The following is a 22080-nucleotide window of genomic DNA, read 5'->3' on the forward strand; positions in this document are numbered from 1 at the left end:
GGCCTGGCCCCGGCTCCCATCGACCTACATTCCCAGCCATGTCACCACTTCTGCTGCTTCTCCCAGGCACGGCAGGTGCTCCGACACCCTTGGGCTCCTCACCTGGTTGGTCCTCCACAAAAATGTCCTCCTTCTGCTCATGGCCTCCTGTCCCAGCTCTGCCCCAGGGCCTCACGACTCGCCTCTCTGGCTCTTTCTGCTCCTCCTCCCCGTTCCTGCACAGCTCCCGCTGCCCTAGGGCCGGTCCAGTCTCTCCACCTGAGATCTCTGGTGCCCGGTGCCTGCTCTGTGCCCTCACACTTTCCGGGATGCCACGATCTCCTGTACGACTCATTTCCCTGGACTGCCTCAGGGTGTGATGGGAAGAGTCATTCCAGGGGGCTGTCAGGGGGTGGGGTCAAGGAGCTGTCCTGGAGGGAACAGAAATCCAACTGGGCTGTGAAATGGCTGTGAAATGGGTTTGCCCAGATATTGGGGAGAGACAGTCCCGGAGTGAGGTGCTTGCTTTGTAGGTAGCTCACCTGGGTTTCTGGCATTGCCTATGGTCCCTTGAGCCCCACCAGTGTCACTAGGTGTGGCTCCAGATCCAAACCAATATATATATACATACATACATATATATACATATATATGTGTATACACACACATACACACACATATATATGTAGCACTGCACTGTCATCTCATTGTTCATCTATTTTCTTGAGTGGGCACCAGTCACATCTCCATTGTGAGACTTGTTGTTACTGTTTTTGGCATATCGAATATGCCATGGGGAGCTTGCCAGGCTCTGCTGTGCGGGCGGGATACTCTCGGTAGCTTGCCAGGCTCTCTGAGAGGGGCGGAGGAACTGAACCCGGGTTGGCCGCGTGCAAGGCAAACGCCCTACCCGCTGTGCTATGGCTCCAGTCCATATATATATCTCCAACCATAGGTGACTTCATATATAGATGGCGAGAAAGGCAGTTGTGATCTCTAGATATGCCGTGGAATCCAAACTCAGGGGTAAGAGAAGATGGAATTGTTTATTTGCTGCGTGCGGACGACCTAGAGAGCATGGCACTGAGTGGCATCCACAGGACAGGGATGGGCACAGAGTGAGGTCCCTTATATGTGGGGTGTCGAGCTGTAATATGGCCAGGCAACAAAACTGAGGAGTTGGTCATCAGAACTGAGCTTACCCGGGAGGGAGGCGCAGGGGAGCTCGGGAGGGCAGCGGTGGAGGGAGGCGGGCAGCAGTGGGTGTGGTGTCGGAAGGGTGCATGCATGAAGCTGTGTAGGCAGCCCTGTCAGTCACGGTACCTTGATGAACACGGGGGTGGGTACCCGAGCTCCGGAGAGCTGAAGTGGAGCAAATCAAGAGGCCCCACGGCTGATCAAACCCATTCTTTTGGGGCATTTGTTTTGTTTGTTTGGGGGGCCACACTCTGTGGTGCTCAGGGGTTACTCCTGGCTCTTCACTCAGGAATTACTCCTGGCGGGACTTGGGGGACCATAGGGGATGCCAGGGATCAACCTGGGTTGGTGGCATGCAAGGCAAGCAAATGCCCTGCCTGCTGTATTATCTCTCGGGTGTTGGCCAGAGACCCTGCAGAAACCCCCCCCCCCCCAGGAAAGACCAGACAGACCCTGGAGGTCTCTGCTGGGTGGGAGTGAAGCCCTTGCTCCTGCTCGCCTTAGAACCCACGCTGCTGGCTTCTGTCTTTGTGAAACGCATCGACGCTGCACTGCAATTTGTGTTCATTAAACCATATTGAAGCGAGACCAGTGCAGTACAAGCCGCCAGTGCCGATGTGTTAGGCGGGGAGGAGGGGAAGGCAAGGTCATGGTCAGAGAGGGGGGGCCCTTGGCCGGGGAGCTGGCGTGCCTCTCAGGGTGAGTAGCTGCGGATGGTTCTCTGGATCCAGGGGACGTATCTGCAAACATCAGTGTAGACACCTGGCTTCTCCTTGGAGCCGCAGGGAACATTGCCCCAGGAGACCAGGCCCCGGAGCCGGTCATCACACACCAGGGGTCCCCCAGAGTCACCCTGTGGGAGAGACAGAGGGAGTCAGAGGCACAGGGAGATGGACATAGAGGAGAGGAGAAGTAATGGGGGAGAGAGAGAGGGAGAGAAGGGGAGAGAGAGAGAGAGAGAGAGAGAGAGAGAGAGAGAGAGAGAGAGAGAAAGAGGAAGGGAGGGAGGGAGGGGGGAGGGAGTCATAAGAAGAGGAGGGAAACCAGGAAATAGAACAATGGGGGAGCAAGGCCCAGAGAGGTGGAAAGAAAACACACAGAAAAGGTACAAAGGGTCTGGGATCCAGGGAGAGAGCTGGCAGCGGGGTGGGGTTGGGGAGTGGGGGGCGTTGCAGGGGGCAGGGCACACGCTCTGCAAGCAGGAGGCCCCAATTTGATCACCATTATCACAGAGGGTCCCCCGAGTTCTGTCAGAAATGATCCCTGAGCAGAGTCAGGAGTAAGCCCTGAGCACCAGTGGGTTTGGCTCAAAAGCAAGAAGGAGGAGAAGGAGGAGGAAGAGGAAGGAGGATAGGGAGGAGGAGGAGGAGGATAGGGAGGAGGGGGAGGAGGAGGAGGAAGAGGAAGTTAGGATCAGAGGCGAGGTGCAGGGGAGGTGGGGGACAGGCTTTCCAGGCTCTGAGGAAGGACAGACCCCCTCCCCACTGTATGCTTCTGAGTGTCTAGTTCCTTCTTTGGGGGCGGATGGGGATGGTTTGAACCACACCTGGCAGTGCTCAGGGCTTGCGCCTGGCTCTGCACTCCAGGCAGGGCTCAGAGGACCCTATGGGTGCCGGGGACTGGCCGTGCCTTACATCCCGTACCCTCATGCCAGGCCCTCTCTCTAGCTCTTCATCTCCCTCCTCAAGGGCGTCTCTGGCCGCCCGTGTCTGCACCCACTTCTGCGTGTCTGAGTGTCAGCCTGACGCTCTCCCCTGCCCCCTTATCCCTGTAAAGCCCAAACGAGCTTCTCTCCTGCGCTGCTCCCGGGGCTGGTGGTCTCACCTGGCAGGAGTCCTTCCCGAGCTTCTCGTCCCCAGCGCACACCATGTTGTTGGTGATCTGGCCCGGGTAGGCGCGCTCGCACTCCTCATGGGGCACCAGGTGGATGTAGGCGCACTGGAGCGTGTTAGGGAAGCCTCCTGTTTGGGGGGAGGACGGGCGAAGCACCCCCAACGCGTCTCCTGAGTCCTCATGCCCCGCAGCTGCTCCCTCCTTATTTCTCTCCTTCATTTGTTTTGGGCTCACACCCACAATGCTCGGGGGTTATTCCTGGCTCTAAGCTTGGCGCAGGGGTCACTCCTGGCAATGTGAGGGGCCTATGTGCTGTCAGGGAGCATGGATCACCCCACTGAGCTTCCCTCCCTGACTCCTGATTGGTCCCTCTTATCCTGACCCCCTCCCATGGCCTGCTCCTCATAATTCCCTTTGCCAGCAGACCTCATTCCCCACTGATGTTTTTTCTTGACCCCGCTTCCATTTGTCCCCCCTTTGTTGTACTATTTCCACCACCATTGAACCATTATTGCCCATTGGCTCACCCTGGTTGGTCACTCTCTTTTAGGATTGGCTCCTCATTTAGTGGTCTACCTCTCTGATTGGCCCTTTCCTTAATGGTCCCTCCCTTCTCCCCCAATGGTTCTCCCTATTGATTCTTCCACATGGGGTCTTTATCTTTGGGTCTGTCACAGGCCCACCTTCTGCGGGTCCTCCTGATCCATCAAGCTTGTTTCTTCCAGTTCCTTCCTCTAGTGGCTCTGCTCAACCATCAACTCTTCCCCAACTGGTCCCTCTTGCATTCTCTTTCTCTCTCTGTCTCTCTGTCTCTGTCTCTGTCTCTCTCTCTCTCTTTCTTCTCCATTCCATTTTGTTTTATTTTGAGGCCACACTCAAAATAAATGCTCAGGGTTACTCCTGGCTCTACGTTCAAGGGTCACTCCTTGCGGGCTTGGAGGGCTATATGGGATGGTGGAACTGAACCTGGGCTGGCTGCATGCAAGACAAGTGCCCTGCCTGCTGTACTCTCTCTCGGCCCCCCTCTGTCCTGTTCTTAATGCAGAATTCCCACTGTCTCCCGCTTTATCAGTTTCTCTTCTTCCATGAATTCTTTCTTTGCTTTCCGCTATGACTCATCATCCTGATCCCTCCCCTTTGATACCTGACCTCTCTGATTAGCATCACCCTTTCCTCCTCGTTGCCCCTTGACCTGTGACCTGTCTCTTCCTGCCTTTCATCCACTGTTCTCTTCAGCCATTGGACATTCACTCCTCGGTCCAACTCCCGTATCCACCCTTTATTTCCAATAATATCCCACAACCAACAACCATGAATGCACATCCCATTACCCAGCACCGCCTCCTTCACTGCCCCCCTCCCCGGGGTCCTCCCGTTACTGACCATCTGCTGTTTTGCCCCAGCCGACTATGTGGCAGCTGGTGTGGCGGGCAGAGCAGTTCTTCTCCAGGGGCAGGGGCTGGACGTGCTGTGAGAGGCGGGCTGGGTGTGCCAGGCGCAGCAGCATGATGTCCTGGTCGTGGGTGGCAGAGTTGTAGCGGGGATGGACCACCACCTGGGCGACGGAGCTCTGCTCCTGGGACTCCTCCTGCTGCTGCAGGTCGTGCTTCCCCAGGTAAACCTGAAGGTTCCTGAGGAGGAGGAGGGTTGGGTCTTACCTGCTGGGGGCCGCCTTTGAGGAGCTGAGTGTCCCCGCGGCGCAGTGCCTGGGGCCCTACGAGCCCTCTCGCCTGCTAACCTCACGGGCATCCTTGCTCAGGCTCCCAGCTCCAGCCTTTCAGAAGAATCGCAGAGGTATTCTTTTGGTTTTGCTGGATTTGGGGGTCTCAGCCGGCAATGCTCAGGGTTTGCTCCTGGACCTGTGCTCACTGCTGGCAGGGGACCATCTATGCTTATCAGGGATTGAACCTGGGTCAGCCACCTACAAGGCAGGTGCTTCACCCCTGTCCTATCTCTCTGGCTCATTGGAGACTCTTCTTGGCTATTTTTATTGGGTTGGCGAGTGGTGGGTCCTGGCAGTGCTCCGGGACTATTCCTGGCTCTGTGCTCAGTAGTGACCCACAGTGGCACTCAGAGAACCGTACACAGTGCCAGGGATTTGAACTGGGGCCATCAGAATGCAAGATAAGCATCTTAACCCTTATCCTATTTCCCCAGCTCCTATCCCCTTCCCCCTACTTTTCTTTTTTCCTTTTTGATGTTAGGGCCATACCCAACAGAGCTCAGGGTTTACTCCTGGCTCTGTGTTCAGGGATCACTGCTGGTGGGGCTTAGGGGGACAGATGGAGTGGTAGAGATGAAACCTGGGTGGGCCATGTGCAGAGCAAACGCCCTCCCTGCCATCCTACCACTCCCACCCTCCATCCCCTCTTCTCGACCGTCTGATGCTTTACGGGTCCAGGAATTCCTTTGTCTCTGTGTAGTCTATTTGGAATTTGTCTACCCTCACTGCTCCCAGGGGTCTGAGCCCTCCCCCCTCTCTTACCTGGACTGCCGCTGTGGCCCCTCCCCAGATGCTGTGAATTGGCCTTTGCCTCCTTTGGTCCAGAGATACCATAACAGCGGCCGCTGGTCCTGTCCATCCGCTGCTCAGTCACTGAGTCTAGACCACAGTGCTCACCAGGGCCCACGGATTCTATGCCATCTGTCCCCAACACCTTTCAGACATAAGCCCCCCCCCCAGCTGGGACACATCACACTCCTTGCACCCCAGGCCTGTCCCTTGCTAGTGATTCTTTCTCCTGATATCTGCAAGGATATTCATCCCTCACTCTCTTCCAATGTCACCTTCTCTGTGATCTCTCCCTGGAGACCCAGATAACTTGCAAATAATCGGGCCAGGTAGTATGGGGGTTCAGGCACTTGCCCTGCACATAACCCACCTGGTTCAATTCCGGCCCCCACCCTGAGTGCAAAGCCAGAAAGTAGTCCTGGGTACCACAAGGTGTGTCCTTAGGCCCCAAATCAAAGATAAATAAAATGCAAACATCTCCTCTGCCAGACATTCCTATCTTCTCTTTCTTAGCCTGTCTTCTGGCACGTTCTGTGCACATTGATAACTATTGTCCTGTTTTCCTGCCTCTCCTCCCGGCCGGGCTGTGCGCTGGCCAGGGAAATTCCCTGCGATCCTGGGGATATTCTCTCTGCACTGTCTGAGACAGCGGCCGCTGGCCACCATGTCTGGGATGTGATGGGGCTTCAGTAAGTAAATATTCATGAAATGGGCCAAAGGAAGCCCAAGATCCCAGATCCCCACGCTCTGCCTGCCTGGGAGAGGGTCCCTTCCTTTCGCTGCTGCAGGGCTGCCTGCCTGCCCCTCAGGGGTGTGTCTCCCCCTTACCCCTCCCCAAGCTGCACCCCCACTCAGCTGGGCTCATCTCAGAACCTGCTTCCTGGGCCGGTGCCCCGGCTCCCCACAGGCCCTTGGGCAGGCTTTGCCTGATGGAGGTTTGCATTTACCACCCTTTCTCCACCCCCTTCCAGCACTGCCTGGACCCCTAAGCACCACTAGGGGTGAACCCCGAGTTCAGGGTGGGGAATAGCCCCAGAGCACTGCCAAGTGTGACCCGGAAACAAAACCCAACAGGAGGAGGTTCTTGCAGACACCTCCTGCCCTCTAACAGGCCCCTTTGTTCTCTGCTTGCCCAAAGTGTAACCTCTGCTTGCTTTCCGTTTGTGCAATAGTCACTTCCCCGCCCTCCTGCCCACCCCCCACTCTGGACTCTGCTGAGACCCCCTGTCCAGCCCAGGCCAGACACTTAGAGTGCACTAGGGCCCCAAGTCCACCAACCAACACCAGGGAGGCGCTGGTGTTAGCTCTCCGGGGGCCTGGGGGGAGGGGAGGAGAGTCCCGGGGCGCTCAGTGTCCCTGCACGAGCACACCCCCACATGGCGCTGCAGAACCTGTTTTTTGTTTTTGTTTTTTTTTTCTTTTTTGGGTCACACCTGGCGATGTACAGGGGTCACTCCTGGCTCTGCACTCAGGAATTACCCCTGGTGGTGCTCAGAGGACCATATGGGATGCTGGGAATTGAACCCGGGTCAGCCGCATGCAAGGCAAATGCCCTACCCGCTGTGCTATCACTCCAGCCCCTGCGGAACCTGTTTTCTTCCAAACACTCAGGGAGGTTTGTGTGTGTGTTTGGTGCTAGACACTGAGACCAGGGCCTTAAATACCCAGGCCAAGGCCTCCACGGCCAAAGGGCTCGGCCTTGCCGGCTCCTCCCACCCAATCCACCCGCCTTTAGTTTCTACTGCTTTGGCCACACACCCTTCAGGGCTGGGCACTGCTCTGGGTTAATGCTCAGGGGTCCCTCCTGACAGTGCTCGGGAGAGCATGAGCTAACGGGGCGAGAACAGGGGCTCTCCCATGCCATGTGGACACTACAGTCCCCACTCCCTGCACGCCACTCACCGCCCCTCCAAACCTCCCCTTCTTCATCTGCAAAATGGGTCCAAGAGTCCCTGGTGGTGGGTGCAGGGCCCCTGGCCCATGGTCAGTGCTGGGCACAGTGGGGGCTGTTCGCTGACCCTGTCCGCTCCTCTCTCTCTGTCCACCCTTTGAGTGATCTCGTCCTGGGCCTTTCTCTTGTCACTGCCAGGATGTTCACCTCTAACCTCTCCCCTGAGTGCCACCCCTGCCCCCTCCCCTGTCCTCTTTGGACACTCCCTCTTGTGGTTACAAACTCACCTGGAGCCAAGACCTCAGCTGGGTCTCTGCGCGCCTCCAAGCTGCTTCCCCGACTCAGAGAAAGACACTGGGGCGGCTCTAGGGCCATACAGGGAGCTGAGTAGCGCCTCCCCCTCGCCCTGGCCCCGCCACCTCCAGCCCAGGAACCCCCGTCCTCTGGGGTCCCCTCATGCCAGCAGCCACTTGGCACCGGAAGTCAGACTTGCCCCCCGCCCCCCGCCCCTGCCTGGCCTGCCTGCTGGTGGGGCTGGAGACAGGACGGGGGCTGGGGGGAAGAAGCTGTCTCGATGCTGCAGTTCCCCCGGGGGGTCCCTCCTGAGCACAGAGCCAGGAGCGGCCCCTGAGCACCACCAGGGGAGGCCCAACCCCTCTTCCAAGCTCTTGACACAAATCCATGAGGGCTCACGGAAGACTCAAGGCTGAGGCCAAGTCGGGTCCCAGCACTGCCGGGGAGGCTCTGGCGGCCCCTGTGGGCTCGAGTTTGTGGAGGTTCCCACCCCGCCCCCATCAGCCTCTGCTGCCTCCAGGTCACGTTCCCAGGGCCTTCCCACACCCACCTCTCCTGGCCAGACCCTGCTTGACCCAGCACCCCCCAACAGGGCCGCCCAGCGGGGGCTTTGCTTAATCCCGACACGTGGCACGTTTCTCGGGAAGGGGCTCAGACAGTGCCCAGCGGAAGCCTGGGCAGCCAGATCCCTGCGGAGGCGCTGAGAAGGGGTGAGTGGTGCCCACGTCACCTCGTCCCATCCCTGACTGCCTCGGGCATGGGGACTCACGGTTTCTGGCAGTGGGCAGCGGTGAGGACCCAGTGTGGGTGGACGACGACCCCCCCGCAGAGCAGGCGGCCTGCGGTGTAGATGGCGGCCTGGTAGGGGTGCGACATCCGCTCGCAGGGTCCCCCATACAGCACCTTGTCCTGGAACTGCGCCAGGGCTGTGGGGGGGGGGGCGGGCGTCAGAAAGCAGATCTGGAGACCCCTCACACCTCCCTGAGGTGACCCACAACCCACCTCAGTCACGGGGATCTTCTCCCCCACCCCTGCCCCAAAGCCAGTTCCCGCAGTCGGGGGGAAGCTCCAGTGCTTCCTAGGCCCTGTCTGCCCCCCAGGCCTCCCAGACCCCCCAGACCCCCCAGAACCTCCCACAGACCCCATAGCCTCACCCACCACCCCCCACAACCCTGGTCAAACCTGCCTGTGACCCCGCCCTGCCCCTCCACCCGCTGTCCCTGCCCCCACCCCTGCCCCGTCTGGCCCTTCACCCACCTGCCGTGCCCAGCGCCAGAACCACGATCAATATCTTCATGCTGGACCTGAGGAACACACCAGGTCAGCCACCAGGTCAGCACTGCCCGCGGTCCCGCCCCTTGACTCTGTCCTTTGTCCTGCCGCGAGTCTGTCCCTGCCAGGCCCCTGCAAGGCTGGTGCCTGCTGGTGCCACTCTCGGGGGGACTGGCCTGCACCCCCCCGCCCGGCTGCACAGGGACCCAGGTGACACAGGCGAGGCAGAGGCCAATGCAGGGGTGCCCCTCCTAGGCGAGGGGGCTCCTGGGGATGAGGGTGCCTGGGACCCAGAGTCAGGATGCTGGGCACGGGGCTTGCAGAACTCACACCCAAGTCTTCCTGGCCTCCCGGAGAGGCTGGCCCTTCTGCAGGTGCTCCTGGGCCTCCTTTTAACCCCTGCTTCCCCAAAGCCGCACCTTTCCCAGCAAGGCCTCCCACACACATTCCTCTGTTCTCCACTGGGCCATGACCCCTGACCCCGCTTCAGGGCAGAAGGGGGCGGGGCAGAGGGCTCTGGACCCCTGGGTGTGAGGGACAGAGTAGGGTGGCCGCCAGAGCACAAGGCTGGAGCACAGGGAGGGCAGGGAAAGCCCCTGGCCAACTCCTGAGCTATGTCTGAGGTCCCAGAGTCCAGCCCCCAGGGGAGAACAGCCCCCCGCCCCCATGACCCCCTGCCCGCTGCGGACACTAGCACCCCCGCCCTGCACCCTTGCCCTGGGAACGGGTTTCGTGGGGCTGGGGTGATTCACGCACCTGGGCAAGCCCTCGGTGGTGCCGCGGCACCGTGGCCCTCCAGCTGGCATGTGTCACCCGCAGATCCCCACCCCTGCCTGGGAGTGGGGAGGAACAATGGCGCTCTGTCCACCAGGCCCGCCTGCAGCTCCCGTCCCAGTCTCTGTGGGCCAGTGGGCGGCCGGGGCCGCGTCAACAGCTGGGCTTTGTCTGTCCTGACACCAGGACCCTGCTGGCCCAGCCTGCACCCACCTCCGTCCACGTCCCCCCTGCAGCCTGACCTGCTGGCCGTCTCTGGCTCCACACTGAGCGTCTCCACATGCTATGCTTCCCTGTCTGCCTCCCCTCTCTCCTCTCTCTCCAGGCTCGCTCACTCTTTCTTTTTTTTGGGTGGGGGTCACACCTGGCGATGCACAGGGGTTACTCCTAGCTCTGCACTCAGGAATTACTCCTGGCAGTGCTCAGGGGACCATATGGGATGCTGGGAATCGAACCCAGGTCACTCACTCTTTCCTTCCTTCCTTTCCTTCCTTCCTTCCTTCCTTCCTTCCTTCCTTCCTTCCTTCCTTCCTTCCTTCCTTCCTTCCTTCCTTCCTTCCTTCCTTCCTTCCCTCCTTTTTTCTTTCTCTCTCTTTTTTCTCTTTCTCTCTTTTCTTTTTTGATTTTATAAGTTTATTAAGTCATCGATTTAGTTGCATTCAATATTCTAACATCTTTTTCTTTCTTTTACTTTCTGTCTTTTCCTCATTCGTTTTCTTTCTCTGGTTCTTCTTCCTTCCTTTCTCCCTTTCTCTCTCCTTCCATCCTTCCCTCCTTTCCTACCAGGCAGCACTTGGGTTCCCCACCCCGAGAGTGACCCCTGCTGGGGGGCGTGGATGCTGGAGTGGAGCTGGGGTCTTCACCACGCTGGGCCGTGCAGCCCCTCAAGACAGAGTCACAGCCTGTTGTCTGTCTGTCCATCTCTAGCCGTCTGCTCTTCCTTGATTTTTGGGCTGCTGTCTTCATTCCTGTCTCCCTCGCCCCTCCCAAGGCCTCTGCACCCCCAAATTTCCAGAGAAGCCAGTGTGGGTGCACGAGGCTGCAGCCCCCAGGGAAGGGCTGAGTGTGGGCGCGGTGGGGAGGTGGGGAGGCTGAGGGGCTCTCGGGGTGCTGCTGAGGTTCTGTGCGCGGAGATGCAGGGGGTGCTCAGGAAGGGTTGGGGAGCAGGAGGGCTGGGGGGATGTTTAAAGGTGGGTGTGTGGCCAGGAGGAGAAAGGAGGGGTGGAAAGGTTTGCCGTGTGTGTTGGCAGGTGGGGGGCATGTTGGGCATATGTGACCCAGTGCCAAGGACACAGGGGCTGGCAGACATGGGGCGCAAGAAGATATCAGGGTTCCCGGGGTATGACTGGGTCCCCAGGACAGTGGAATTAGGAACGTGCTCCTGGCTGTCGGCTCGGCCCCTGCATCACACTTTTCTTTTTGGGTCATACCTGGTGGTTCTCAGGACTCTGTGCTCAGGAACCACTTCTGGGCATGCTCAGGGGACTGAATGAGGTGCCAGGGATTGGACTGGGGTCAGCGACGTACAAAGCAGGCACCTTACCTCCTGTTGTGTCTCTCGGGCTCTTTAAGGGCCATTCTTTGGGAGTTGTTTTTTTTTTTGCCTTCACCTGGCAGTGCTAAAGCTTGCTCCTGGCTCAGTGCTCGGGGCCATTTCTGGTGGGAGGTCCTGCGGTGCTGGGGATCCTGCGTGCAGACCAGACTCCCGCTGTCTGTGCAGCCCTCGTGTGGCTTTTATACTTACAGGATGTCCCGGTTAGAAGCTGTGGAGCCTCAGAGTCAGACGGCGCCTGTGGCCAGCCGTGGCCGTGCTGCCTGGCATGGCTCAGGGCAGGTGTTGGGTCACGCCCGGGGGTGCTCGGGCCTGACTCCTGGCTCTGCTCTCAGGAATCACTCCTGGTGGTGCTTGGGGAACCCTATGGAATGCCGGGGATCGAACCCGGGGCGGTGCATGCAAGGCACATGTCCTGTCACTGTACTATCCGCTGCACTATCACTCCCGTCCTTGCCCACTTGTGTGCTCTGACCCAGAGTGGATTGGAGTGTCCCCCCTTGCAGGCAGGCCCAGTCCTCGGAGTTGTGGGTCAGCTCAGGTCTTCCTGCTCCCTCTTTTCCAAGTGTTCTTCTTGCAACAACTTGTCCTGCAGGTCTTTGCTTAGCCATCACCTCCTCCAGGAAGCCTTCCCAGAACACCACCCTCCAGTTGCTTTAGTCACTCTCTCAGCTGAGTTCCCACAGTGGGCACCTCCCTTGAGTCCCATATCATGACCATCTGATGGTCTTCTCTGCCGGGCCCGGGGCTTACTCACCCCTGTGTCCTAAGCATTCCCATAGGACCTGACCCAGAAGCAGCCTACGGAAATGTTGATGGGGTGACTTCATCACACCCACTCCCGTGTCGCTGATAAGAAAATTGCGGTACAGGAAGTGAAGCTGAAGGCTCTCTGTCAGGAAAGGGTGTGCGGGAACGCAGCCGGCACACGGAGAGGCCAGCGCACGCTCAACCAGTTGGGGGGAGCCAGTGCAAGAGGGGTCGGAGGGAGGGTCCCAGGGCTGCAGCCAAGTGGCGGAGCACTTGTCCCACATATGGAAAGCCCTGGGCTCAGTCCCTGGCGTCCCAACAACAACAACAACACAAACAACAGTTTCACTCACTGTCCGCTACAAAAATCTAGTGGGGACCAGAGAGATAGTACAGCAGGTGAAGCATTTGCCTTGCACAGTGTGGGGCCCTGAGCGGTGTGGTCCAGGGGTGACCACGGGGTATGGCCCTGAAACGGGGAGGGGGGAGGGGTATAGGGAAAAGAGAGAGGAGAAAGAGGAAGAGAGAAAAGAGGGAGAGGGAGAGGGAGAGGGAAAGAGAGAGAGGGAGGGGGGTGGAGAAAGAGAGGGAAGGAGGGAGAGAGGGGAGAGGGAGAAAGAATTCTCTTCCCTGTTGGTGTTTGCTGGTGCCCCCGTGGGTTCTGCCTTGTAGTCTTCCTCCAAACTTAAGTGCTCTGCTGAGTCTTCCATAAAGGCATTGTTTTGTAATAAAACTAAGCGAGCAGAAGCTGAGGGGAGCAGCAGAAACCCCAAATAATAACCGGCCATCGGCCATCGCAGCGTATTCTCTCTGACATTTTAACCCCTTGTGATGAGAGCCAGCCTGGGAAACGGGCGTGCAGCCCCCATCCTCTCGGTCCAGCGCTGAAAGACCATTGCGGGACACATTTAGGCTAAAAAGCAGACAGCTTTGGAGTATCAGAAGCGGGACTGGAACCCAGAGTCCAGCTCCCAGAGGCCATGCACTGAATTACAAAGCAAGATGAAAACAGTCACTGTCATCCTGTTGCTCATCAACTTGCTTGAGCGGGCACCAGTAACATCTCCATTGTGAGATTTGTTGTTACTGTTTTTGGCATATCAAATATGCCATGGGGAGCTTTCCAGGCTCTGCCATGTGGGCGAGATACTCTCTGTAGCTTTCCAGGCTCTCCGAGAGGGGTGGAAGAATCAAACCTGGGTTGGCCATGTGCAAGGCAAACACCCTACCCACTGTGCTATTGCTCCAGCCCATGAAAACAGTAAAAAGAAAAAAAAAGATCAGAAGGTCACCTGGGTGCCCACATCAGATCACCTCAGGGATTCCCGGTGCAGTCTGTGAGCTGGGGTACTCTGGAGAATCTTTCATTGCAGCCTGAGTGCAAAGAGGTGAGTTGTGAACTGAGTGTTGAAAGCAGGTAAAGGGGTGTACATGATAACCTTCCAGTATCTGTGTTGCAAACCACAATAGTCAAAAGGGGAGGGGGGAGGGATTGAGAGAGAGAAGAAAAGTGTCTGCTACAGAGGTGATGGGGTGGAGGCAGGAAGGAAACAGGGGACATTGGTGGCGAGAAATGCCCACTGGTGAAGGCACAGGTGTTGGAACATTGTATGACTGAAACTGGATCATGAACAACTCTGAAACTGTGTATTTCACAATGATTCAATTTTAAAAATAAATTAAGGGATCTGGAGCGATAGCACAGAGGGTAGGGCGTTTGCCTTGCACGCGGCCGACCCGGGTTCTATTCCCAGCATCCCATATGGTCCCCTGAGCACCACCAGGAGTAATTCCTAGTGCATAGCCAGGAGTAACCCCTGAGCATCGCCGGGTGTGACCCCAAGAGCAAAATAAATAAGTAAATAAATAAACTAGGGTCAGAGTGGCAGTTAGGGTGTTTGCCTTGTAAACAGCTGACCTGGGTTCAATCCCTGGCATTCCATATGGTCCCCCGAGCATCGTCAGGAGTAATTCCTGAGTGCCAGAAGTAACTCCTGAGCATCTCTGGGTGTGATCTCCCCAAAATTAATAATTTTAGAAATAATTTAAAAAATTGGAGCTGGAGCAATAGCACAGTGGGTAGGGCATTTGCCTTGCACGTGGCCGACCTGGGTGTGATTCCCAGAATCCCATATGGTCCCCCGAGCACCGCAAGGAGTAATTCCTGAGTGCAGAACCAGGAATAACCCCTGAGCATCGCAGGGTGTAACCCAAAAAGCAAAAAAAAAAAAATTAAAGATTTTTTTAAAAAGAAAGAGACAAGTTGAGGGACCTTCAGGACCGGAAAGGTGGGCAAAGCTCCACCTTGACCCTGATTCACAGGCTGGTGTGTGTGTGTGTGTGTGTGTGTGTGTGTGTGTGTGTGTGTGTGTGTGTGTGGTGTGAGAACCCAGATCTTGTATTTTCTGGGGACAAAGACACGTTTTCTGAGCTTCCAGCGTGCAGGAACCATCTGGGTGCATGGGTGGGAGGGAAGGCCCAGGAGGATGGCGGCCTGGAGGGAATTCCGGGGGATACTGGAAAAACAGGAGGGGAAGGGGGTGAGTCTGTGCTGCAGAAGGTCCCTGTCAGCAGCATCAGAGGCGTGACAGCCTGGGCATGGGCTGGCAGGGACAAGCTGGCTGAGTCAGGGCCCTGGCTGGCCTCCCCCACTCTCTCCTGTCCACTCCCCACTCCTCCCCTCCCTCCCCTTCTTGCCCCATCCCTTCCTTCTTTCCTTCCCAGGCATTGTTTTTGGTGGGGATGTGGTGGGGGACACCTTATGCTGCTCAGGGCTTGTTCCCGGCTCTGCACTCAGGAATCACTCCTGGTGCTCTGGGACCGTGTGGGCGCTGGGCAAGGCAAGTGCCCCCCCTGCTGTATTATCACTAGGGCCCCCTACCCCAAACATTTTTCATACTTTGTTTGAGATCAGGAATCATCCAAGTTTCACACTGTGTTCTGCTGACCCTCAGATGTGGGAAGCTCTTTTAGCTCTTTCTTCCTTTCTTTCATTTTTTTTTTTTTTGGGAAGCTCATACAATCCCTGGGCGACCCAGTTGCCTGCTTCTTTCTGGAGCCTCTTCCCTCTGTCCTAAAGAGTGGCATCACTGCCCAGCCCGGTCAGCAGACAACTTCTCCCCTGCCCCCTTCCGCTCTCCTTTCCTTCTTTCTCCCATTTTACAGAGGAGGAAAACCAAAAACTGGAGAAATCACTGTAATCCCATTGCTCATTGATTTGCTCGAGTGGGCACCAGTAACGTCTCCATTGTGAGACTTGTTACTGTTTTTGGCATATAGAATACACCACAGGTAGCTTGCCAGGCTCTGCCGTGCGGGCTGGATACTCTCGGTAGCTTGCCGGGTTCTCCGAGAGGGGTGAAGAAATCAAACCCAGGTCGGTCAACATGCAAGGTAAATGCCCTACCTGCTGTGCTATCACTCTAGCCCAACTGGAGAAATGGAGAACTGGGGAAATGGTGCAAAAATTGACACTGGGCAGGGACCTGGGACAATGTCTCAACAGTGTCCAAGGGGACAGAGGAGAGAGCGGGGAGGGTGCAGGTCTTCATGCTGTCACCCAGGTTCCATCTCTGGCACCACATGGGGTCCCCTGAGTCCCACCAGAAGGGACCCCTGAGTATAGAGCTGGGAGAAAGTTCTGAGCACAGCCAGGTGTGACCACCGGACACAGCAACGTTAGTGTCCCATAGGTACATATTTCTGGGTTCTGTCCCCCAAAAAGGTGTCTCTGGGTGGAGCTGGCCGTGCTGTGCCCGAGGTCACACCCTGGACTCCCACAAGCAGACACGCAGAAGCTCTTGGCACTGCCTCCCTGGCCCCAGTGGGTGCTCTCTCCCTCTCCTTGTTTCTCCCCCTCTCCTTCCCCCTTCCCTCCCTTCCTTCCCTTCCTTCCTTCTTCCTTCCCTTCCTTGCCTTCTTTCCTTCCTTCTTTTGCTCCTTTCCTCCCTCTCATTCCTTCCCTCCCTTCCTTCCTTTTTTTTTTTAACTTTTAAATTTTTTAGTGAATTACCGTGAGGTACAGTTACAGACTTACAAACCTTCGTGTTTACGTTTCCGTCATACAATAATCAAGTACCCATCCCTTCATCAGTGCCCATTCTCCACCACCAATGTCTCCAGTGTCCTGCCCGCCACCACCCCATCCCCCTCCCCCCATGTGGCAGGTGGATTCCCTTTTACTTTCTCTCCCTCTCTCCTTTTCCCTCCCTTCCTTCTTCCTCCCTCCTTCTCTCCCTCCCTCCCTCCCTCCCTCCCTCCCTCCCTCCCTCCCTCCCTCCCTCCCTCCCTCCCTCCCTCTTTCCATCTCTCCTTCCTTTTCTTCCCTTCCCTCCCTCCCTCCTCTCTTCCTTTCTTCTTTTCCTTCCTTCCTCCCTTGCCACATCTAGTGATGCTCAGGGGTTACTCCTAGCTTGTGCTCAGGGACAGCATCCTGTGTTGCTTCGGGAACCATGCGGTGCAGGGCTCCAGCCGGGGGCCTCCAGCACGCAGAGCAAGTATGTTGAAGGCTCCTTCTCTGGAGGGTGTTTTCTCTTTCTCCCCAACCTTAGATCTTCAAGAGCTTATTCTTTTTTTTTTTTTTTTTTTTTTTTTTTGCTTTTTGGGTCACCCCAGCGATGCTCAGGGGTTGCTCCTGGCTCTGCACTCAGGAATTACTCCTGGTGGTGCTCGAGGGACTATATGGGATGCTGGGAATAGAACCCGGGTCGGTCGCATGCAAGGCAAATGCCCTACCTGCTGTGCTATCGCTCCAGCCCAATTAAGAGATTATTCTTTACCCTTATTCTTCAGTTTATAAAAGTGCATTTTCACAGAAAATTAAATGGAAGAATGCTAGCATGTTCCTTCAGATTTTATTATGTGACTATTTCAATTGGACCTTGCAGGGATTACATACATGTACATTTTTTTGCTTTTAACATCAGATAAATTTCTGCTTTGTACAGCTGTTCTATATGATTATTATCCTTAACAGCTTCAAAAGATCCCACCCCAAGCCAGCCTTTTCTTAAACAATCCACAAAATTAGAAAATTGGAATATGCTCAGGTTTCTTTTTGATAAATAATGTTTCTATGAATTCAAGCAACATTTGAATTGCTACACATTTTAGATTGATTTTTGAAAAATAAAAATAATTTCTAGAAGTAAAATTATTAGAATTTGAATGAGAATTCGTAGCAGCCAAACTGCCTTCCATTACAATTGCACTGATTTCTGGTCCAGGCGGGCGTTTCAGGGTGCTGGCCCCTGTTTCCTGCCAGACTGAGGCAGCTCTGAGGGCTCTGAGGGGGGTTTCGGTCCTTGTGTCACTTTGCTTTGTTTCCACACACGGCGTGTTGTTGAGACTTTAAGGGCAGGAAAAGTCAAGTAGATTCCAGCTCATGCCTGCTTCTTTGACTTTTCTGTTCCAGCTGAGAGATGGAGAAGCTAGCGATGCTTCCTCATGGTCTCCTTTATCCAGTTGACGTATTTGCAGACCTGGGTGTAGACTCCTGGGTCATTGGGTTGGCCACACGGGAAAGTTCCCCAGGACACCAGGCCTTGCAGGCTACCTCTGCACATCAGGGGTCCCCCAGAATCACCCTGCAGGGGAGCAAAGCAGATTAGTTTTAGCTACAGAATAAAGTAATTGGCCTGCCCACACCCCCCTCACCACCCAAATCTCACCCACTCACTCCCCACCACACACACACACACACACACACACACACACACACACACACACACAGAGTAGTTGTCTTGCCAAACCACAGATTTCCACCTTGGCCAATGGGAAGAGATTCATGATCTCTAGGGACCAATAAGAGAGTTGAAATTTGTAGACTCCCCAAACACTGGCTTGAGCCCAGACCAATGCAGCCAATCATAGGGGAGCGGGAGGGCCTCTGCTTGGGGATAACCCTTTCATTTACCCCCCACCCCCACCCCTGAAGCTCTGAGGGCTTATTGCAAAACTGAAAATTCAATCGCCAGGAATGAACAAATATCAGATTTTTCAATAAAGAGCAGTCACTTCGGGCTCCGATAAGATTCAGCAAGGAGAGGCCAGTCGGTAGGGCACATGCCTAGCACATGGCCGACCTGGGTTCATTTCCTGGCATCCCTTAGGCCCCCTGAGCCCTGCCAAGAGTGATCCCTGAGCACGGGGCCAGGAGTAAGCCCTGAGCACGGCTGGGCATAATCCAAAATTCAAAAGGAAGAAACTCAACAAGGGGCCAGAGTGATAGTACAGGGAGAAACTCAACAAGGGGCCAGAGTGATAGTACAGGGGTTAAGGCACATCCTGGGGTAGATCCCCGCACACCATGGTCCCCTGACCGCCAATCAGGCGGATCCCTGAGCAGAGAGGCACAAACAGCCCCCGCGCACAGCCAGATATGGCTCCAGAAAAAAAACCAAAATTTTGCACACCACTGCACTGGGCCTGCCTTTGTCTGAGACTATTTTGTTCATCTTTTTGGCGGATTAGGAAAATATAACACTGTCTGTCGCTGTCGTCCTGTTGTTCATTGATTTGCTCAAGTGGGCACTAGTAATGTCTCCTTTGTGAGAGTTGCTGTTACTGTTTTTGGCATATCGAATATGCCACAGGTAGCTTGCCAGGCTCTGTATCCCTCCAGACTCTGCCGTGAGGGCAGGATACTCTCACTAGCTTGCTGGGCTCTCCAAGAGGGATGGAGGAATCGAACCCAGTCGGCTGCATGCAAGGCAAATGCCCTACCCACTGTGCTATCGCTCCAGTCCGTTAGGAAAATAGTCTTAGAATATGATCGACCTTGGTCACTGAGGGTTTCCTGGAAGCTTCTTCAGTTCTGCCTTTCCTAGTTCCTGTGAGCCCTCTCCCCTACTCAGATACTCTGTCCTACCCCAAGGAACACTCCTGGCTCCCTCTGACAGAGCAGACTGAGGCAGAGAAACTCAGGAGGAAAGTGGTGCTGAAACGGGGATGGGCACCTTCGCTCCTGCCCCGTCGCCCCTCAACCCTGCAGGCTGCCCCACAGTGTTTCAGAATGACCTGCACCTGAGCCACACACCAGAGGTTTGCACCCCCACCCTCTGTTAAGTATGGATCCCAGCCCCCCGCAAAACCCTCCTATAAAATCAAAATCCAACACAACACAAGGTTGGAGGGGAAGTACTGGGTGCTTACCTCCCTCCCTGGCCCTGTATGTGGTTCCCCCAGATATGCCAGAAGTATTTGCGAGGGCTTACCTGAGCACCACCCCCCACCCCACTTCCCCCGCAAAACAAAGCGAACAGAGGAGATGCAAGATTCAAGCACTCGGGTGGCAAGACCTGTGACATCTGCGAGTGATGATGGGGAAAACCGTTTCCCTTCTCCCTTTGACAGCACAGAGAAACGTTTGACTTGGCAAGTCAGTAAGAATCAGTGAGTGAGTTCAAGGGAGGAAAGGAAGAAGGGAAGGAGAGAGAACGGAAGGAAGCAGGGAAGGAAGGAGAGGAAGGAGGGAGGGAGGGAGAGAGGGAGGGAGGAAGGGGCTCTGGGCGGGCGCAGGGCGCTCACGTTGCAGGCGTTGGTCCTGGAGTTGGGGATGCCGGCACACAGCATGGAGCTCCCCAGGAGGTCCTTGTACACCTTCTTGCAGTCCTGGGAGGAGATGAGCTTGACGTTCGTGCACATGAGCTCCTTGGGGAAGGTCACTGAGAGACAGGCAGGGGCGTCAGAGGGCAGGTCCTCTAGGGGGAGGGTCCACCCCAGGGGCCGAGGGGGTGGCTGGGCTCACCATCGGGGCTGGTGGTGGTGCCCCAGCCGGAGACCTGGCAGCTGGTCCCCGGGGGCTCACAGCGGGATGACAGGTTGACAGTCTTCAACTGGGCTGTCATCCGTGCTGGCCTGTCCAGCCTGACCAGCATGATGTCGTTGACGTGGGTCTGTGTGGAGTAGTCGGGGTGGCGGAAAGACTTAGATGCCTTGATCCTCTGACCGCTCTTACTCAGATTGTCGCTGCCCATGTGAACGATGTACTCACTGCAGGAGAGGGGCACTAGTCAGAGGGGACGGGAGGGTCAGAGGGGGATGGACAGGGGGGTAGGGGATAGGGCAAGGGGGCCAGAGAACCAGAGGAAGGGGGACAGAGACCCAGAGAGGGGGACAGAGACCCAGAGAGAGGGGGACAGAGACCCAGAGAGGGGGACAGAGACCCAGAGAGGGGGACAGAGACCCAGAGAGGGGGACAGAGACCCAGAGAGAAGGACAGAGACCCAGAGAGGGGGACAGAGACCCAGAGAGAAGGACAGAGACCCAGAGAGGGGGACAGAGACCCAGAGAGGGGGGACAGAGACCCAGAGAGGGGGACAGAGACCCAGAGAGGAGGACAGAGACCCAGAGGGAGGGGGACAGAGACCCAGAGAGGGGGACAGAGACCCAGAGAGGGGGGACAGAGACCCAGAGAGGAGGACAGAGACCCAGAGAGAAGGACAGAGACCCAGGGAGGGGGGCAGAGGCCCAGAGGGGGACAGTGTGGCAGGGACGGGTGACGGCGTGTGGGGGCGTGCCTCATCTTGCAGTGCGCGGCTGTGATCACCCAGCGGGGGCTGAGCAGGGCCCCACCGCAGTGCAGACTGTCTCCCTTGAGCAGCGCCACCTGCCAGGGGTTGGAGCCTCTCTTGCAGGGGACGCCGTCGATGATCCTGTCTCCGCTCTTGTTACCCTGGTCTGGGAGAGACATGGAGAAAAACACGTGGGTGTCAGTGTCAGAATCGGGGACACAGAGCAGGACAGAAGCCTGCCGGGCCTGGGCGGGGCCGGACGCGGCTGGAGCCCGGAGCCCGGCGAGGGGAGCAGTTGCAGACCAGGTGCCTACGCGGGACAGCGGCGGGCTGGGCACGGAGCGCCCCGCCCCGGGTCGCAGAGGCAGGAAGCAGAGACTGGACGCTCTGGGAAGAGGGGCGTCTGCCTCAGGATCCCGGGACAAGGCACTGGGCAGGTCAGTGGGGTGAGGGCCCCGGGGCAGCCAGAGCCCATCCACTCACCATCGGGCGCAGCAGACACCACGGCGAACAGCAGAACCAGCAGCTGGACAAGGGACCCCGCCATGGCGACAGCAAGGAGGGTCTTTTCTGCAGGAGCTGGAATGACAAAGTTCAAGAAGCCAAGTCTCAACCGAGGCGTCAATACCTCCATCCTCAGACTGTCATGCTTCCTCCCTCAGAACCCCACTCCCTCCTTCTACAGACCCCAGCCCCTCCTCCCTCAGTCCCCCTCCTCCCTCAGACCCCCAGGCCTCCTCTCTCAGTCCCCCTCCTCCCTCAGTCCCCCAGCCCCTCCTCCCTCAGACCCCCAGGCCCTCCTCTCTCAGTCCCCCTCCTCCCTCAGTCCCCCAGCCCCTCCTCCCTCAGACCCCCAGGCCCTCCTCTCTCAGTCCCCCTCCTCCCTCAGTCCCCCAGCCCCTCCTCCCTCAGTCCCCCTCCTTCCTCAGTCCCCCTCCTCCCTCAATCCCAGGAGTCCACGCGCCCAGCTTCCCACTGGGGCTCAGAAGGCTGGCCCCATCACTCTGGTCCAGGAGTTCCCTGCGCCCCCAGATCCTAAGCTCGGACCTGGAGCTCCGTCCCAGCCCCCACCCGCGCCAGACCTCTCAGCCCGAGCGTCTCCGGGCAGGGTGCAGGTGGGTGAGACCCGGACTCCAGGCGCGCCTCTTATAGGCGCCCCGCCCCCGCGCCCCGGGCCAGGTGGAGCCGGCTCGGGGACGCCCCTTCCTGCGCCCGGGTTATCTCAGAGCCCCGCGGCTCAGCTTCCCTCCCCCGCACGGTCGGCTAGGACCCGCCAAGGGCCGGAGCGGGCTGCAAGGACCGGAACCCGGGTGCCCGGTGCCCTGGGGTCTCCCCTCACCCGCTTTGGGGGGCTGCTTAGATCCTGAAGTCTCGCGGGCCTGTGGGAACGTGTCGAAGCTGAATCGCGTTCACGCCGTGCAGCCTGAATTTACTCCCAAGTCTCAATAAATTAAGGATATGAATTAAAAACTGGGAGGCAGGGGCTGGAGAGCTGGTTCGGCAGGGAGGGCGC

General features: G+C 57.1%; 2 protein-coding genes across 2 annotated transcripts; both read right to left on the minus strand.

Annotated features, from left to right (window-relative positions):
* Window positions 1–1006: 1006 nt before the first annotated feature.
* KLK6 (kallikrein related peptidase 6) lies at window positions 1007–9822 on the minus strand. Its single transcript, XM_004619767.2, has 6 exons — window positions 9735–9822; window positions 8964–9010; window positions 8476–8632; window positions 4393–4640; window positions 3001–3137; window positions 1007–2029 (listed from the first exon to the last, which is right to left on the minus strand). The coding sequence occupies exons 1-6, from the start codon at window positions 9782–9784 to the stop codon at window positions 1871–1873; spliced, it is 798 nt and encodes a 265-aa protein (XP_004619824.2). The 5' UTR covers window positions 9785–9822; the 3' UTR covers window positions 1007–1870.
* Window positions 9823–16943: 7121 nt separating this feature from the next.
* Window positions 16944–21141, minus strand: KLK7 (kallikrein related peptidase 7). The gene is made up of 5 exons (XM_055146077.1): window positions 21051–21141; window positions 20574–20733; window positions 19802–20046; window positions 19582–19718; window positions 16944–17639 (listed from the first exon to the last, which is right to left on the minus strand). The coding sequence occupies exons 1-5, from the start codon at window positions 21112–21114 to the stop codon at window positions 17484–17486; spliced, it is 762 nt and encodes a 253-aa protein (XP_055002052.1). The 5' UTR covers window positions 21115–21141; the 3' UTR covers window positions 16944–17483.
* Between the last annotated feature and the right edge of the window lie 939 nt (window positions 21142–22080).

This window comes from Sorex araneus, chromosome 8 (genome assembly GCF_027595985.1).
Source record: "Sorex araneus isolate mSorAra2 chromosome 8, mSorAra2.pri, whole genome shotgun sequence".
Classification (NCBI taxonomy): Eukaryota; Metazoa; Chordata; class Mammalia; order Eulipotyphla; family Soricidae; genus Sorex; species Sorex araneus.

Excerpts from the sequence above, each read along its gene's own strand:
- KLK6 (XM_004619767.2), bottom strand. The coding sequence starts at position 9,784 with ATGCCAGCTGGAGGGCCACGGTGCCGCGGCACCACCGAGGGCTTGCCC. Across the intron at positions 8,633-8,963 it reads TCTGGCGCTGGGCACGGCAG|CCCTGGCGCAGTTCCAGGAC; the intron begins GTGGGTGAAGGG and ends CCCCCCCCACAG. Across the intron at positions 2,030-3,000 it reads TCGGGAAGGACTCCTGCCAG|GGTGACTCTGGGGGACCCCT; the intron begins GTGAGACCACCA and ends TCTCTCCCACAG.
- KLK7 (XM_055146077.1), bottom strand. The coding sequence starts at position 21,114 with ATGGCGGGGTCCCTTGTCCAGCTGCTGGTTCTGCTGTTCGCCGTGGTG. Across the intron at positions 19,719-19,801 it reads CACCACCACCAGCCCCGATG|TGACCTTCCCCAAGGAGCTC; the intron begins GTGAGCCCAGCC and ends CCTGTCTCTCAG. Across the intron at positions 17,640-19,581 it reads CCAGGACCAACGCCTGCAAC|GGTGATTCTGGGGGACCCCT; the intron begins GTGAGCGCCCTG and ends GCTCCCCTGCAG.